General features: G+C 53.1%; 1 protein-coding gene across 7 annotated transcripts in view; it reads right to left on the bottom strand.

Moving 5' to 3' along the window:
• The window catches only part of LOC144179475 (rho guanine nucleotide exchange factor 11-like), a 207,175-nt gene that overhangs the window by 159,005 nt on the left and 32,955 nt on the right, over nucleotides 1–15,215 (bottom strand). For 5 of the 7 annotated variants that reach the window (XM_077707850.1, XM_077707847.1, XM_077707844.1 and 2 more), the window contains 8 exons: nucleotides 14,932–15,036; nucleotides 14,527–14,837; nucleotides 12,297–12,377; nucleotides 11,881–12,231; nucleotides 10,126–10,284; nucleotides 9,053–9,124; nucleotides 8,256–8,318; nucleotides 1,600–1,830 (listed from right to left, as the gene is read on the bottom strand). In XM_077707850.1, coding sequence (XP_077563976.1) covers nucleotides 1,600–1,830; nucleotides 8,256–8,318; nucleotides 9,053–9,124; nucleotides 10,126–10,284; nucleotides 11,881–12,231; nucleotides 12,297–12,377; nucleotides 14,527–14,837; nucleotides 14,932–15,036 — 1,373 coding nt within the window. The remainder of the gene's footprint in view (nucleotides 1–1,599; nucleotides 1,831–8,255; nucleotides 8,319–9,052; nucleotides 9,125–10,125; nucleotides 10,285–11,880; nucleotides 12,232–12,296; nucleotides 12,378–14,526; nucleotides 14,838–14,931; nucleotides 15,037–15,215) is intronic. The other 2 variants (XM_077707845.1, XM_077707848.1) reach the window with 2 other exon arrangements.

The following is a 15,215-nucleotide window of genomic DNA, read 5'->3' as shown; positions in this document are numbered from 1 at the left end:
TTCTGTACATTATTCTGATGCTCGCGTAACCTGGAGTTGACACACGATACTTTGCACTGAGTTTTAACAAAAGGTTACAAGTGGTCGCTGAAGCTACTTGCACCTCTTCACGGCAAGAGCCGACGCCATGTTGCCGCCGCCTGTCACATGCGTGGCACTATTCTATTTTTTCTTGTTTTCTCATGATACTAATTTTCGGGTGATACGAATATTTTTCTGCCCCTCGAGATTCGTATGACCAAGATTACACTATTTCGTTGAAGCGAATTTTATGGTAGTGGGGTTCGACTGTAATTGCAGAAATTATCACGGATGGCTCGAGTTGTGCTTATTTAATCGTAAAATAAAGGTTCCAGCCCAGCTCCTCTGAACGACAATTTTCTTGAAGTGAAAACAAGCCTGACAAAGGGTTCATGACGTTGAATGGAAAATATTTTGGTGAAGCGGAAATTTCGTTGACATGAAGTTCGTTGTAGCCGGGCTCGAGTATGTGCATTTTCCTAATCGAATGCACTTCGAATAAAGAAAATTTTCTATTCCTATTCAAAATTTCAAATATTTGCCCACCCTTTCAATGTTTACCCCATCATTCTTACTGCTACCAAAAAAAATGCACGAAATTTCAAGCGCACATAGCTCATTCCGCAAGCTCATAACCTATGTTTAATTTGCATTGGACTTTGTCGCTCTCAGCAAACTGCAACAGAATCACAAATTCAGTGCGAGAAGTCGCTGGCAAGTGACATGCCTGTTGGCTGCTTGCATCACTGCATATGCTTGAGTGCGGTTTACACTGAAGTGGTGTGGGTGTTGTGCCAATGAGGCAATCTTTCGGAAAATGCTCGCACTTTGCCCTCATGGGAAAGTACAAACTGCCTCCGTGTACCCATGAGCTCTCGAGCGCACCGCTGACAGTACTGCCACGCTTGAGGCTGTGCAGCAATGCAGTGCCCTTCAAGCGATCAGCACTGACACCCACAGCAAAAGGGAGCCAGCCGGTGGAGACCCACCTCGCTGGTTGCACCTTCTCTCATTGCAAGCGCAAAATCAGCTGTCGGGACCTCGCCAGAGCAGAGAATCTGTGGCGGCGGGGAGATGCAAAGACGACCCTGCTACTGAGCTCCGAGCCTCTCCCACTGGCCTCCAAGGAGCTCCTGCCCTGCGCTGCCCGTCTTTGGTGTCTCCCACCTGTGCTGCTCCGATGCGCGCCCCATTTGACGGCACATGTGGGGCAGCACCTTCAGAGCTCTTCACCAGGCTGGCACACACAGTTGGCACAAGGCCCCAAGCAGTACGCTACCGTCGCACAGGGAGATTGGTACCGTCTGTGGCACACATTTCTCCAGGCTATTTGCAACAATGTTGACTAACAAGCAGCGCCCCCACATGGCACTGATCATTTTGTGTTTGTACCAGCCTGGCACAGCCGCAGATGCCAAAAATAAATAAAGCCAGTTCGTTCTGGGCAGCAAAGAGCTCGGACATTGTTCTTCGCTTACGCGTGGTCCTGATCGCCTTCTGTTCGTGATAATTGTGGAGATGAGCAGCGCAAGGCTCAGCACGTCACCCTGAGGAACACCTTGGGCAACGCCCACTGACCAGGCTGGAGGGGTCGCTCTGGTTGGCCAGCAGGTACCGCAGGAAGACGGCCAGGTGTGCCGGGTGCCTCAGCAGCTTCCAGATGTTGTTGAACGGGCCGTTGTCCCCCAGCTGCGTCAGCTCGTTGTCCGAGGCGTACTCCTCGTCGTCCATGGACAGGATGCTGCTCTGCTGCACAGGCACCCGCCCACCACCGCCACCGCTGGGGGGCGCCTCGGGGGGGGTCCCGTACTGCACGCACACAGGCGCAACCACTGCTCTCAGCACGCGCCCACCGGCTGCTGAGGGGAAGTGCAACGCCCCTTTTGTCCTCATCGTGCACGCACAGAGAGAAACCCCGAGAGATTCTGGAGAAGGTCACCCACATGAACATCAAAGCAGCACTGCACAGAGCCTGTTCCCCACCCTCTCGAAACACAGGGGCGCTAAAAGCACAAGGATTTTACTCAGCATATGGGCTCAAAGTGAATAATCATTCTCTGCAAATAGTTTCAAACTAAACTGAATATTTTCTGGATAGGGTAAAAATTATAGGGTGTGCGAATAGTCGAATACGAATCAAATACTAGTGCCTCCGCAAATAACTCCGACTTGCGAATCGAATATCTAGTATGTGATTTTTTGAATGGTCGAGTGGCGTTTCCGAACGTTTCCTGGCTTTGCGAAAGCGAGATGTCAGCGCACGATAACGCACTGCAGCTACACTGTCTGCTCGGCAAGTTTCACCCAAATTGCACTTTCGACGAGCGCGCCTTACAGAGGCCATAAATTTTATCCTGCTGCACGGAGTAATGTGCAATTGCGTTGGAAAGATCTTTTTTCGAGCCATCACCATCAACTTTGGCTGCCGAATTCTGCGACCGGATGTTCAAATGTTAGGGCAGCTTCCGGTGAAGATCGCCATTGTTTTGACAGCGCTTCCGTTAGTTTAAAATCAAAAGCGGTTCCGGCTGTTTCTAATGCAGTTGGTGTATGGTTACTCTTGTTCTACTGGTTAGCGCAGGCTTGTCCCCGGCGACCGTAGCGCAAGCTCTCGTTCCACTACACGCTTTACGCTGCCCATGTGCTTCCAAAGAAGTGCCGCATCATGGCCCATGACTGTGGTTGTGCCGTGTTTTTGCCTCCTACTGTTCATACCTGCAAAGTGCTCGCTTCTGAGTTATAGTCATGGCCTATGATTGCAGTACAGCAACTCCAGTGCAAGTTTTTGAAGTAAAGCTTTCTAGCTCTATCAGCCAACGGGACAACAAGGGGGGGGGTTGAGGGTTTCACTCGCGGACCACACTCTAGATGGTGCAGCGAATTTACCCAGCGTTCCCCGTGCGGAAGTGCCTGCTCGCTGGCGACAGCGTCAGTTGTTTTGGCCCTGTTTCGGTGCACCTTCGCATTTGTTGCGCGGTGCCTTCGCACGGCTTCATTAAACTTGTTCGACAGCACCTCCAGGGTAGCCCGCACCCGACGGAATTAAGTGGTCGTACGGCAAAGATACGTCGAGGTTTGTCGTCTAATCTACGTCCTGTCCTTTAGCGCTGTTTCTTACATTTCAAACATGCACCAACCAGCCCACTTGCTCCCCGTTCTAAAATACGTCAAGGATTGGTTTGCAGGGCGGGAAAACAAAACGTGCAAACCCCACACAGACATCTGGTCGCTAGAGGAACGCTACCTTTTGCACACTGCTTGCCACGAATGGGACTGCGTTTTCGAAATTGTTGAACACCAATTCAGTTGTGTTTTGAGAAATATTCCATATTACAAAATGCGAAAGTAGGAACTGGTTCTGATAAATAGCGATTATAAAAGTTCCCTCAGCTTTCTCACAATGCCCAAATTTACTAAACCAAGTAGTTTAAATCGGTATAAATAAGAATCACTAAGCTCTGATGCTGATAGTATCAGTATCTGCGCTTGTGTCGCGCGGTGGCATAGCCCCAAGCTTGCACATCAGGATGGCTAGGTTCCGCTGTCTCACCCTTTGAAAGACGCTCCTCTCCGTTTTCTCTTTCTCCCGACGCACGGCTGGGCTACAGCGGCGGCGTCCGCCGCTCTAGCCCGGCTGTGGCTGACGCTGCTGCTGCGTTGGGGACGCTGCCCCCGCGAATTGCAGGTAACGGCAGGCAGAATCTCTGGTTTCACTCTTTGTAGAGCCATGTGTGTGAATTCAAGTGACGTCGCACCAGCAATTGCTGTGGGTGTCGCTTAAAGCTTTACTTTCCAACCACCATGACAGTGTGGATTGGAGCAATCTTATTTTCTTTTTTTCTCTCAAATTTGTATCGTGCCCGCTCCGGATTCCTGGAGTAGCGCCGATGTGAGTTGAAAAGTGCGTTCATCTGGATGAAAAAGAACGTCACGTCTCCTGAACATGTGAAGTAGCTTCTGCTTTTGCACAAAAACCTATGAAACATCGAGGCCTGTGAGAGAAATGATATTCGATATTCGATTCGTTATTCGGCTTTTTTTTCCCGAATTCTATTCGATATTCAATTCGAAAGTTACTACTCGGCATTCGCACACCCCTAAAAAATTGGCAACAGCCAATGCAAGAAACTAAATTTGTCCCTTACCCAGCTTAGGAAACTAGCACAAAAAGAGACTGGGCTTGTTAAAACAAAGCAGACAACGAAATGTGACCTTTGTGTACACGATGCGAAGAGCAGGTTTGGTGACGAAAAATGTGAACGCTTCTCATGCCGCCCCCTCTTCAGTCCCATTCGTTAGCAGTGCAGTGACTAAGATAAGAGCGCTCTGCTTGGGCAGTCGTGGCCAGAGTTACTTGATATAGGAGTTGCGAAAGGAGTTGCAAAATAGGAGTTGCGAAAAAGCGACCCTAGACTGGTCCACTGCTTGGCATCTTGTTTTACTGTGGCGCCATCTTTTGGCGACAAAATAAACTATACAACTTGTTTCGCCGCTCGACGACCTGGGCGATAAAAGGTATTTGATTGCTTACGTAAATTTGTTACGCCAAAGGAGCCCAATGTGCTCAACTATGCAAGTGTTTTATATACATATGAATCAAAAGTAGTAAAAAGAAATGCGACCACTGGGTCAACCGCCGCTTGCGCACTGTCGTCTGGTGCGCATCCTCTTCGGTCTTCTGGCGGCAAAAAAATAAAATAGGTCGCTTCAACGGCTTTACGCAAGCTGAAATTGATTAAATAATAGCCGCCTGCTTGGCTACTAGAATAGCGTAGGCATACAATGAGCTGTAGGCCAAACGATAACTGAAAATTTAGTACTTCAGTTCGGACCTATGTTGTGCCGGAGTGCCCGCACAAATGCCAATTGGTCAAGGTAGATGCGCGGACGCAGAAACAATCGCAACCTAAAACCGGAGTTAAGATAGCAATGTAATAACTTATGAAAGCACAAAAATAACGAATGATGCACTTTAAAACAAAATTTAACGTTAAATTGTCAGTTTGAATAAATAGTTTGTTTTTTGGGTAGTGCTTGCGGCGGCCGCAGTGGCGCCACGGTACCCACGATCCAAAGGAGGGGGGGTCCTGGTGCGGGCCGTTTTTGGAGGCGGAGTTTCGCAACTGCCTACATCGAAGAGCTCTGGTCGTGGCAGCCCCTCTGTTCAGGCTGCGCACGCACATACACGCTGAAGAACAGACCCACACGCTGAGGCAGCGACAAAGCTAAACCTGAAACCAAACAGAACAGAACCAGTCGAGCTGGTTGGGCCATGCCAAATGTTTGCAGCGCAGACACACAAAGGACGAAGAAGGCTTCCAGGCAGATGCTGGGGCCAGCTGCTGACGGTGGAATGCAGTGCGTGCATTCAAAGGACAGCAAACAGAACGCAAGCCCACTCATGCCGGCGCTAGGTGGCCACTTTAACCCTTTGCCCACCGCAGACTAGCTGAGCTCATCCACACGGGTTGTACGCCCCCACTAAAACAAGCGCTTGCTCGCTACCGCAGTCCTGTGAAATATGTTATTTTAGTTATCACGTTAGTCATGTTTATCATGCGGTTTACCAAGTTAGTTCATTTTGAACCGGTTCTACCAATTATAGACTTGTTTTTTGACTATCGTTTGACAACTTGACGACAGGAGACTCCGACAGCCTGAGCCGCTCAGGTGCTTAGCCCCCAGAAAACTCCGCTTAACCCTTTCGCTCCCACTTGCAAGTATAGTCGTCACGAGATTTGGTACCAAAATGACCGATGACAAGTATGGTCATCATTGGTCCTCACGACTATACTGATCAGTCATTTTGGATTCCTGGCGGTGCTTTTTTGCACAACACTGCGGCCATGTGGTGAAGCCATCTTAGAGCACTCTTTTTTTTTTACACAATTAGAGAAACAAAAAAATGTTACTTCATCGAAATAATGGTGTCGTCTTATTAAGAAAAAAGAAAGCCCTACAAATTGAGCGAGCATTTGGTGCAAAGGGTTCAAGTGCCCAATGGGCAGACTGCTTTTCCACGCTATTCATGCTCAAACACTGTTCTGCACAGTCGGTCAGCCACGATCGTAATCAGCAGAGCAGGCAAGCGGGGCGATCACCCCCGGGTGAAAAATGCCGGCCCCATCGTGGTACCTTCTTCCGACTGAGACCGAGAGGAAAATGTGTCGTGCCAATCACTTCCCCCCTCCTCTGGAACTCGTTCAGTGCAAGCAAATGCCATAGGACACTGTTTGTATCGCCCTGTCTTGCAACTTCATTTTGCAACTCATTTCATTCATTGTGTTTGGCTCGTTAACCAACATTGGTCTCAGCAGGCTGGCGTTTCAAACTGCCCCAAGGAGGCAAACTGTGCACCTGCAAACAGTGTGCCTCGGGCCATGCGTTGGCAACACAGGCAATGCCTTAGACGCATGCATTTCTGGTTTTCGAAGCAAGTTCAATGTGGCACATCTGCCCCGGCCTGCCGGAGTGAGTGCGTCACTGAGGCAGGCTACGTCGACAGCAGCACAAAACAAGCAGCTGCGAGGCCATACACCTGGCCTACCAAAACGGCTATTGTAAATGTTGCAGGCAGGGAGTCAATTGGGTGCAATGTTTAGTATGAAGCACTGGTAAGCTGCAAAGTGCCCTCAAAGTCTGGTGCAGGTCACATCTCTCTCGGAGGAAAGCTCTATGCTCTAAGCCCCCCAACTCAAGGCTCAGCAAAGCTTTCCCAGTACGTGAAGAGCGTGACGCATAAAAGCGGGACTCAATTTTAAAGCTAGTGGATGGCCTGCATGCAACTTTTTCACTGTGCTGGGTGCCCCCCTTGGGGCACCAGATGAAACTGACAATGAAGGCGAATGGTCTCATCAAAAAGACTGCCTTGTCCCACTAACAGTGATGCCAATTTCATCGCAAGTTCCAAAGAAGTACAGTAAAATCTCGATGATACGAATCTCACGGCACCGCGAAAAATGTTCGTATCAACAGAAATTCGTGTGAACCAACACAGACCAAAAAATTGAGCACTAAGAAAAGTTTTCGTTCATTTCTGTTCCTACTTTGGCGTAAAAAAACCCGTGACGTTCTTCTCCTTTTTTTTCTCTTCGTGTCCTTTGTGGACTTTCGTCTCCCTACTCACAGTGCCCCAGCTCACTACAGGACCGTGTTTGCCCGCAATTCATGCGCGTCGCCATTGCGCCTGCGATATTTTCACGCCCACCTCGGGGATCCCGTGCCCGTAGCCACCAGTGCCTCGGTCGACGCACGTGGCAGTGGCAGGAGCTCGACGACTTGCGCCCATGGGAAGGCATACACCTCATGGCGCCAGTTTTGAAGCACTCGAGACAGCCAGCTGGCTCCGCCAGAGATGTTTAGGATTATACCCTGGCAGATATTTCATCGGCGCTTTCACTAGCAGCGCGGATGATGTTTTATAGCACTGTTTTCACCCACATTATCAGCTCATTTCCCGCACAAGAAACTTTGTGTGAGCTTTGAGCAGCATTTTAAAGAACGGTTAGAAGTCATCGCTCGAGCCCCCCGCACCGCTTTGCGACCAAAGCCGTCGCCATGTTGCCGCGGCCGGCCGCGCCCCGCATAACGTGCAGGTGGTTTTGCAGCGGCGTCAGCGCGCCTGTGGAGTGCGAGGAGCATTTTTGCGAGCAGAAAACAACAGCCCGGCCATTCCTGAAGATAGAGCGACAAAGAGGGGAGAGGGAACCCGCACGTCGCCATCGCTTTCTCGCTCGGCAGTCGGGGGCCTTGCCGGCTCGTTTGTATCATCTGCCGGGCCGCGCAGGTCTGTTCATAGGAGCCAAAATTTTTCCCATTGCAAGCGTTGCAATTTCGTTGGGACTTATCAGAAATGTGTATCATCCCCAAATTCGTCTCACCCAGAATCGTATCATCGAGATTCCACTCTATTTGAGAGGTAAATGAAAACATATCCACCAGTGGAGACCCTCCCATCCACTCTCCGATGACTTGTCTATGCTTGCAGAATCCTGTTTGCGCGACTGGTGGACGCGGACCTAAGTGACCGCCGAGAAACATGGCGGGGCGGTCGTAGTGGGGCCTGGCACTCCGCTTCATCACATCCCTTGAATGCTGATGTGCTAACGTGGAGCAGCCGAGTCGTAGCACTGGCCGAATTGTGGCCCTTGCCTCGTTAAAAAAAGCGTGCCGACATAGCCTGCCCCTGGTGCCAGAAAGAAGAGCACTTGTGTGGGCAAAGGAGGAGGGGTCACCTGCAGCGGCCGAGGGGCATCGGTGCTCTCATCCAGGCCAGGCAGGAGCTCCAGGAACCCCTGCTGCCGGGACGGCCGCAGTTAGCAGGGGGGGAGGGGGAAGGCAGTCGGGTTAATCAGCCGGCCATGCAACTCGGGCAAGGACGTGCTCGGGCAGAGCCAGGGCACGGGGTCCCCCTCCCGCTGGGGGCCCACTGCCGCACCGCTCGACAGCCGAGCAGCACACACGCTACTTCCCGGGGTCCCATCAACAGGTGTAGCCCGCCCCCGCCCTTCCCCAAAGACGGTGTTCCAGCCTGATCTTTGCCTGCTAAGCGAGCTTCTTCCCAAAGGGGCCCAGCTCAGGTCCCCTACACTGTGCCCATAAGAAATACCACCGGCAAACCGATTCTCACTTCAACCCCAGAACAGGTCAGCCGTACGCTGTCGGGGAGACTCTGAAAACCACACATAGCTTTACCTGAACTTAAAACCAACTAGAAAAATTACCAAGAGGGCAGGCATTCATGGTACAACATTCAGGAAATGGATTAACTGGGATAGTGCCCACAAGTTTACCCAGTGGGGCCCGTTTAACCCATCCCATGCCCCTTGGCAAGAACTTCATGCTTGTATATTTTAACGAGTGGACCCTTGTATGTTATATCGATTATCTGTCCCCCCTACTGTAATGCCCAGCGGATGATGTCGGTACGTAAATAAATAAATAAATAAACAGAGGCTCCCCGCACTGTGCAATTCAGCCACACTGTCCGTCCCCTCTGGAGGGAGCCGTGCATGAACGGAGGACTGCTTGCCTCTTCCGAAGTGTTGTCGGCCTCCTCAGTGGTGTCGTCAGCTCGCCAGACTTCAGACAGCTCGCTTGGGTCCTGCGAAGGAAGGGGGTGGGAGAGGACCCTCACCTTACGCGCACCCCAAGCACCCACTGCAGCCTTCCTCCCACACTCTGCGTCTTCCATGTGCGAGCATCCTAACGCGCGGGCATGCATTTCAACCCCCTTTGGGACCCTACAGGGAACGGGCTTTTCTCCCTCGCTTTGTCGCTGCAATGCGGGCCCCCCTAACAACAGGCGACCAAACTAGCCCCGTGGCAGTAACGACTGGGCACTGCTAACGTCCTTTTGTTTTCTAGCCCACTGAACTAATCTCAGTCACCAGCAGCCATGTGCTTTCCAGAGCAACTGTTGCCACTCGAAAGGACGACAAAGAGAGCAGGGCAGCACGGTGCTGCGGGCCCAAGCTACAGCAAAGATGACGCTGTCGTCTTCAAGCTGTCAGCCCCTGGAGGTTCACAGTCAGCACTCACAGGTTACACGACGCACGAAGCAAAGGTAGTGAAGTTTAGGACGGAATTCATCTCCCTCGGCGGCGAGTCCCGCTCCTGCCAGGCTATTTCTGGCGCACTCTGCCACATTCTGCCACAAGATGAACTGCCAGTAGAGCAGCGCTACCTACGGTTGCAACCGAGATTATAACCGCTGGACTAACACACTGCCACTTCATACAAAGCACTCGGCAGGCTGCAGCGAAGTCGGCACAATGACTCACCAGGACTACGTGTCCCATGCTGGTGACGCACAGTCCTACGAGATGGCGTCGCGTGCCCTGCGTGCCCGAATTGGTGGGAAATATTCTACAGACACGTGCTTGGCTCTGCTTTGAAAACCCTTCCTGTGCTTGACCTGCTCCCTTCTCGACAACTGCTGCCAGTGCCCAGCTGCGCCCACGGTGAATCCGCGCAGGTACACCCCCCCCCCGCACTCAGTCTCAGTTGGGCCTCTGGCCGCTAGAAACGAGACAACAACTCCCTTCCCTAGCAGGCTGCTCTCGAGCCCCACCACCTCGTGCACCCGTCCGTAGAGTGCCTCACCGGAGCGGCGGCGGGGGGGTCGTGGTCGGCGGCGGGGGGCGCCAGGCCCAGGTCGAGGCAGGGCCCCAGGGGCGGCTCCTCTTCGGGGCCCAGGGCCCCTTCCAGCGTGCACAGCAGCGTCTCCGGGCTCGAGCGCTGGCGCGAGTGCGTCGGCACGCTCTGCCAGGGGAGGGAAGGGCAGGAAAGAGAAAGGGGGGGGGGGGCACGCTTTCAGAGAGGGCATCCTTCCCTCTGGAGCATGTCTGCGTCTCAAGTATTTCTGCGCGTCTAATTGAAGCTGTCCTTAATTAACCACTGACCATTCACTTCAGGGCCCAGTCAAGCCTTCACGCAAAAAGGAAAAGGAAAAGAACCACTCAATGGCCAAGTTGGCTTGGCCAAGTTGGTGCATAATACAAAGAGACGAAACACACGAAGAAAGTGGCAACCACGAGCACCGAATTACAACGGAAATTTGTTTTTCAACATGCCACATATATACGCTGACAGTCGAAACATGCAAGAGAGCAGAAATAACATAAATGCTGGTGATAACCCAGGCAATCGTTGCACTACACCAATGCGATGTGCCACAAACACGCGCTGAACTATCTGTGGGACAGAAAATTAATCTCTTTTTTGGGAGAGGGACAACGAGGGTACGCTCACAGTTTTCTTTTTTGCGCTCTATTTCGGCAGCCGCAATTATTTCTATGGTTATTTCATCTGTGTGTTGCATGAAAGATTGGGGCAGCAATCTCTACAGTGGAAACCAAAGTGGCCACCAATCGCCTTATGTACGTTATAGTCATGCTCCTTTAATCTTTCATTAAGGCATCATCCCGTTTGGCCTACATACAATTTCCCACACAGGGCAGTGGGATCGAATACACGACACCTTCGACATGGATCGGTTTTCGTGCTTAGAAGAGCAGTACTGCATAGTTCTTTCGGTTTTGTTGACTCTCGTGCACAAGGCGGAAAGCTTTGTTGGCACAGAAAATACAACTAGCTTGTTTTCCTATCTTTCCCAAATTGCGGGCTATCCGATGCGTGCAAGTGAATCCCTCTCTTGTCAGGGCATGCACTCTTGTTGGCGCCCAACTCGTTCCACCACGGCTGGAGACCACTCTTGGGGCGTGGACATCTGCTCCCCACCCACCCCCCGGCGTCGTGCATGCACTGAGCCAGACCTCCTCCCAAGGGAAGAGCGGGCCCAGACGAAGGGAGTGCACTCGCGCAGGGGCCAAACGATGCCCCACACGGTGCCCCACTCCAACCTGCAGCGAGCTCCAGTGAAGGCTCCGCTGCTGATAGCGGTGACGACAAGGCTTATGGCCGTATCCGAGATCCACTCCGTGTGCTTCATCTTGGCAGCCGAGTGGTGGACACCACAATGCTTTCAGCTGCCATTATCCCCTTCAAGCATCTCCTCGACTGAAGGCTGGAATGTGGGGGCTAAGCTCCCCCTAATGCTGCCTAACAAAACAAAACAACACAAAACAAGAATTCCTTGCAAGTTTTTCCTGCCCCAGGCTAGTCTATGCCACTCGTACGATCGGACCTACGCATGGCCATGCACAGTACGCGTTTGTGCTACCCAGCACGAGAGCAGCTGCTAGCCTGTCCTCTGTCCTGCGCTCCCGCACTGCAAAGAGACGCGGGAGCAGCCGGGGCACTCTGCCCCCGAGGGCGGAGGAGTGGTGGTGGCCACCCCTTCAGAAAGGCGGCGGTGCATCAAGGACAAAGCATGTGCTAGCCCAGAGATGCCCTCACCCAGGGGCTGGGCCCCATGGCCCGGGAGAGGTTCTCCAGGGAGGCCGAGGTGGCCAGGATGCCCGAGCGCGGCCGTCCCCCGGCAGCCGGGGGGTGCAGGGGCGCCACGTGGAAGGAGCTCGAGCGCAGGCCCTCGGGGCCCTCTGTGCTGCGGCGGGCCTCCGGGCCGTGCTGCGGCCGCCGCGCGGGGGGCAGCCCCCCGGCCGCCGTCGGGTGGCCGGAGGGGGCGTCTGGGTTGGAGGCCCTCAGGGCCTGCAGCTGGCTCTCAAGGTGGGCCATGCGCTTGAACGCATTCTGCATCTCCGCCTGGATCTTCTCCGAGGGGCTCTGGCTGTAGTCCTGCCGCAGTTGCTGCACGGGGGGCCAAACAGGGGTCAGCGGGCGACCGCGGGCCTGTCGGGCGGCGGCCACAGTACCTGCAGGTAGGCCTGCTCCTTCTCCAGCATCTTCTTGATGGTCAGGTACGAGATGTTGGTGCACTGCTGCTGCTTCTCCGGCTGCACCAGCAAGGGAGGCGCTCAAGTGCCACAACCACACAGAGCAAAACATGGCCGCCTACAGCGAACCCAGTTTTGACCAAACCTTCCTTTCCTGTTACCCTTTTTATACACAGATTTTGCGTCCAGATATGGTGGATATAACGAACTGATTTCAGTTTCCCGATGTGTTCGTTATAAGCGGGCCCAACTGGACTACTTCAATTCCCCACCACTCTGTAACAACCCAGACCACTTTTCACAGAGGTAACGAGGCAGAAGAAAATGGTACAACTACTCAATGCCCATATCGCCTTACAGGCCTCTTAATTAATTCGAAAAACCTACTGGAAACCCAAACACAAACGCCACCGACGACAGCCACAACACCGCCACAGCAAGGAAGAGAAACAAACTCCCCACCTCCTGTGCTGCATACGTGACAGCTACTCGCACATCACCACGTTGTCTGCAGCCTCTATTCCACGTTGTCCTCTCCAACAATCGTCTCTAGCACTGACAACCCAAAAGGGGCTTGCCCCACAGTCTGTTCTCCGGCCATGCAGCACTTGAGAAACCCTTCGCAATCCCACAAGCCTGAAGTCTGAACTCTGACACTGCCTGGCCTCGCCAGCAGCAACAATGCACGCTTATCTGCTATAGCAAGGGTGAACCCCCTGCTCTGTCCCTCAGCCCTGCAATCTCTCCGCAAACAGCAAGCCACGCTCACCCCTCACAAGGGCACCGACCTGGCAAACAATAAAGGAAACGACAACAAAGCTATTCTCCGCACGTGCTGTTCCATGACCATTCTTTTGCATTTGAGAACTGCTGGTCCGCGTCAGAGGCTGCAGCCCTGAATGAGAGCACGGTGTATACAGGGGTTATTTTTGCTCCTTCCTCTTCCTTCGCCCTTCGACCAATAACCGCCCGTATTACACCTCGGCCTGCACTGTACGAGGGCTTCGACAGCGTTTTGTGGCAAAGCAAGCAAGATGAGGGGAATCACCTGTCTTTGTCAAGCTTAGAAGCAAGCCAATGATTTTTGCAGTGTTCTTTGTGAATGGGTCCCGACTTTTGCCCCGTCAGTTGTGCTTAGCATCTACCTGCCCAATTTCTTCCACCGCCTGCACTGTCCATTAAAATGATTATTTCTACCTCCTCCGCTCCCCACCCCCTTCAATGAATGCCCCCTTAATTTTTCACCAGAAAAGTGCATGCAAAAGCCCCCTCTTGCAGGGCACCCTCTGCACTGCTCGTCAACAGCTGTGCGGTCACCAAACGTCGTACAAACCTTGTAGCCTCCCATACGTACGGGCTACACTTGGTATCCAGCAGTTTTGGGCCCTGACTGCTGTCCGACTTCAGGGCAGTGACAGCAGACTTGTGAAGGAAACGGGCAACCCCACGCATGTGAAACCCCCATGCACAGTAACCCAGACCACCATTCTTTTTATCATTCAGCGCACCTCGCCTTTAAGCACTCAAATCTGTTGCAACTACTGCCGCGATGCACAGCAGGGACAGGTGCCAACTGTGGCACATGCATGAACTGTTTTAGTAGACACGTTGTGACAGCAAGTGAAAGACCAGCACGCCCGCAAAAAAAGAAAAACTTGGTCCACATATAGATCAACTTTTTCATGTGGAGAATGGTGCTGTTCATCATCCATGCAAAGATAGCAGTTTTTCCAGTGTAAATTCATACAACTGTGATAAATATTACAAAGGCAATGAATGGCTTAGCTAAACAAAAAGAAAAAGAAAACGTCCCCGCCCCACGCAAGTACAAAAGTGACTTGCTTTTCTAAAAAGCGAACATGCAAAAAGAAGAAATTAGTGTGAGCTTTACGTCAGTTGGTGCCCCATAGCAAAATGCACACTGTCAGAGAACAAAGAACTAGCTAGAAGGGCCACAGGCAGAGGAGGGTGCCGCAATCTCCCCCAGAATATTTAAACTGTGCCCCACAAGATGATGATTCCCCAGACGTGTTTGGTTCTGGAGTTGCCAAGCGCAAACAGGGCCAGTTTACAGCAGCCACTGTGCGGCCTAGTGGTCGACCAGCCCTACTTTCGCTGCGTGTGCGCTGCACGCTCTCACAGTTGTGTGTGGTGCAGCACGAGCGGCCATGCAGGAGGAAAAAGGCCCCGCACGAAGGAGCACACGCACGTCCACTGGCTTGGGTGCGGTGATGCGCTCTGAAGACTGCTTCGAGGCGAGTGGCTGGTGGCTGGGTGGGGAAGCGGCCGGCACAGCCACACTGACGCCACCTCCGGCCCCAACGGTCCCGCCGCCATTCGGCCGCTCCTGGTTGGCCGCAGCCCCGCCGGAGGGCGGCGGCCCCAGCAGGGTGAGGGCCACGTGGGCGCCCGACTTGATCAGGTGCACCACATCCTGGTGGTTGGCCTGTGTCACCAGGGTCCCGTTCACCTTGATGATGCGGTCCCCTTCGTGGACGCCTGCCCGCGCCGCCGCTCCCCCTGCAGGGCGCACAGGGGAGAAGGCACGCATCATGTGCACCCTGCGGCGGCCTGCCAAGCCCCGCCCAGCTGGCCGCCCGCAGGGGCCCCTCACCTGACTTGACGTGCTGCACAAAGACCGGGTTGTCCCCCGAGACGGTCAGGCCGTAGCCCTTCTCGTCCCGCCGCACAATCAGGCACCGCTGCACCAGCAGCACCCCTGCGTGACGGGCCGATGAGATGCAGGAGGCACAGGCCTCTTCGGCTTTTTTTTTTTTTTTTCTCCCATTTCGACTCCTGTCCGGTCCCGTGAGCAACGTGTTTGTCCAATTGTTGCACCCGCCCCATACACTGCCTATAACAATGATCGCTTTTACCTTTTCCACCTCCTCCACTCCA

The sequence above is a fragment of the Haemaphysalis longicornis genome, unplaced genomic scaffold (genome assembly GCF_048455015.1).
Source record: "Haemaphysalis longicornis isolate Haplotype H1 unplaced genomic scaffold, Haemaphysalis longicornis Haplotype H1 scaffold_4, whole genome shotgun sequence".
NCBI lineage: Eukaryota > Metazoa > Arthropoda > Arachnida > Ixodida > Ixodidae > Haemaphysalis > Haemaphysalis longicornis.
This window is presented reverse-complemented; position numbering and strand designations above follow the sequence as displayed.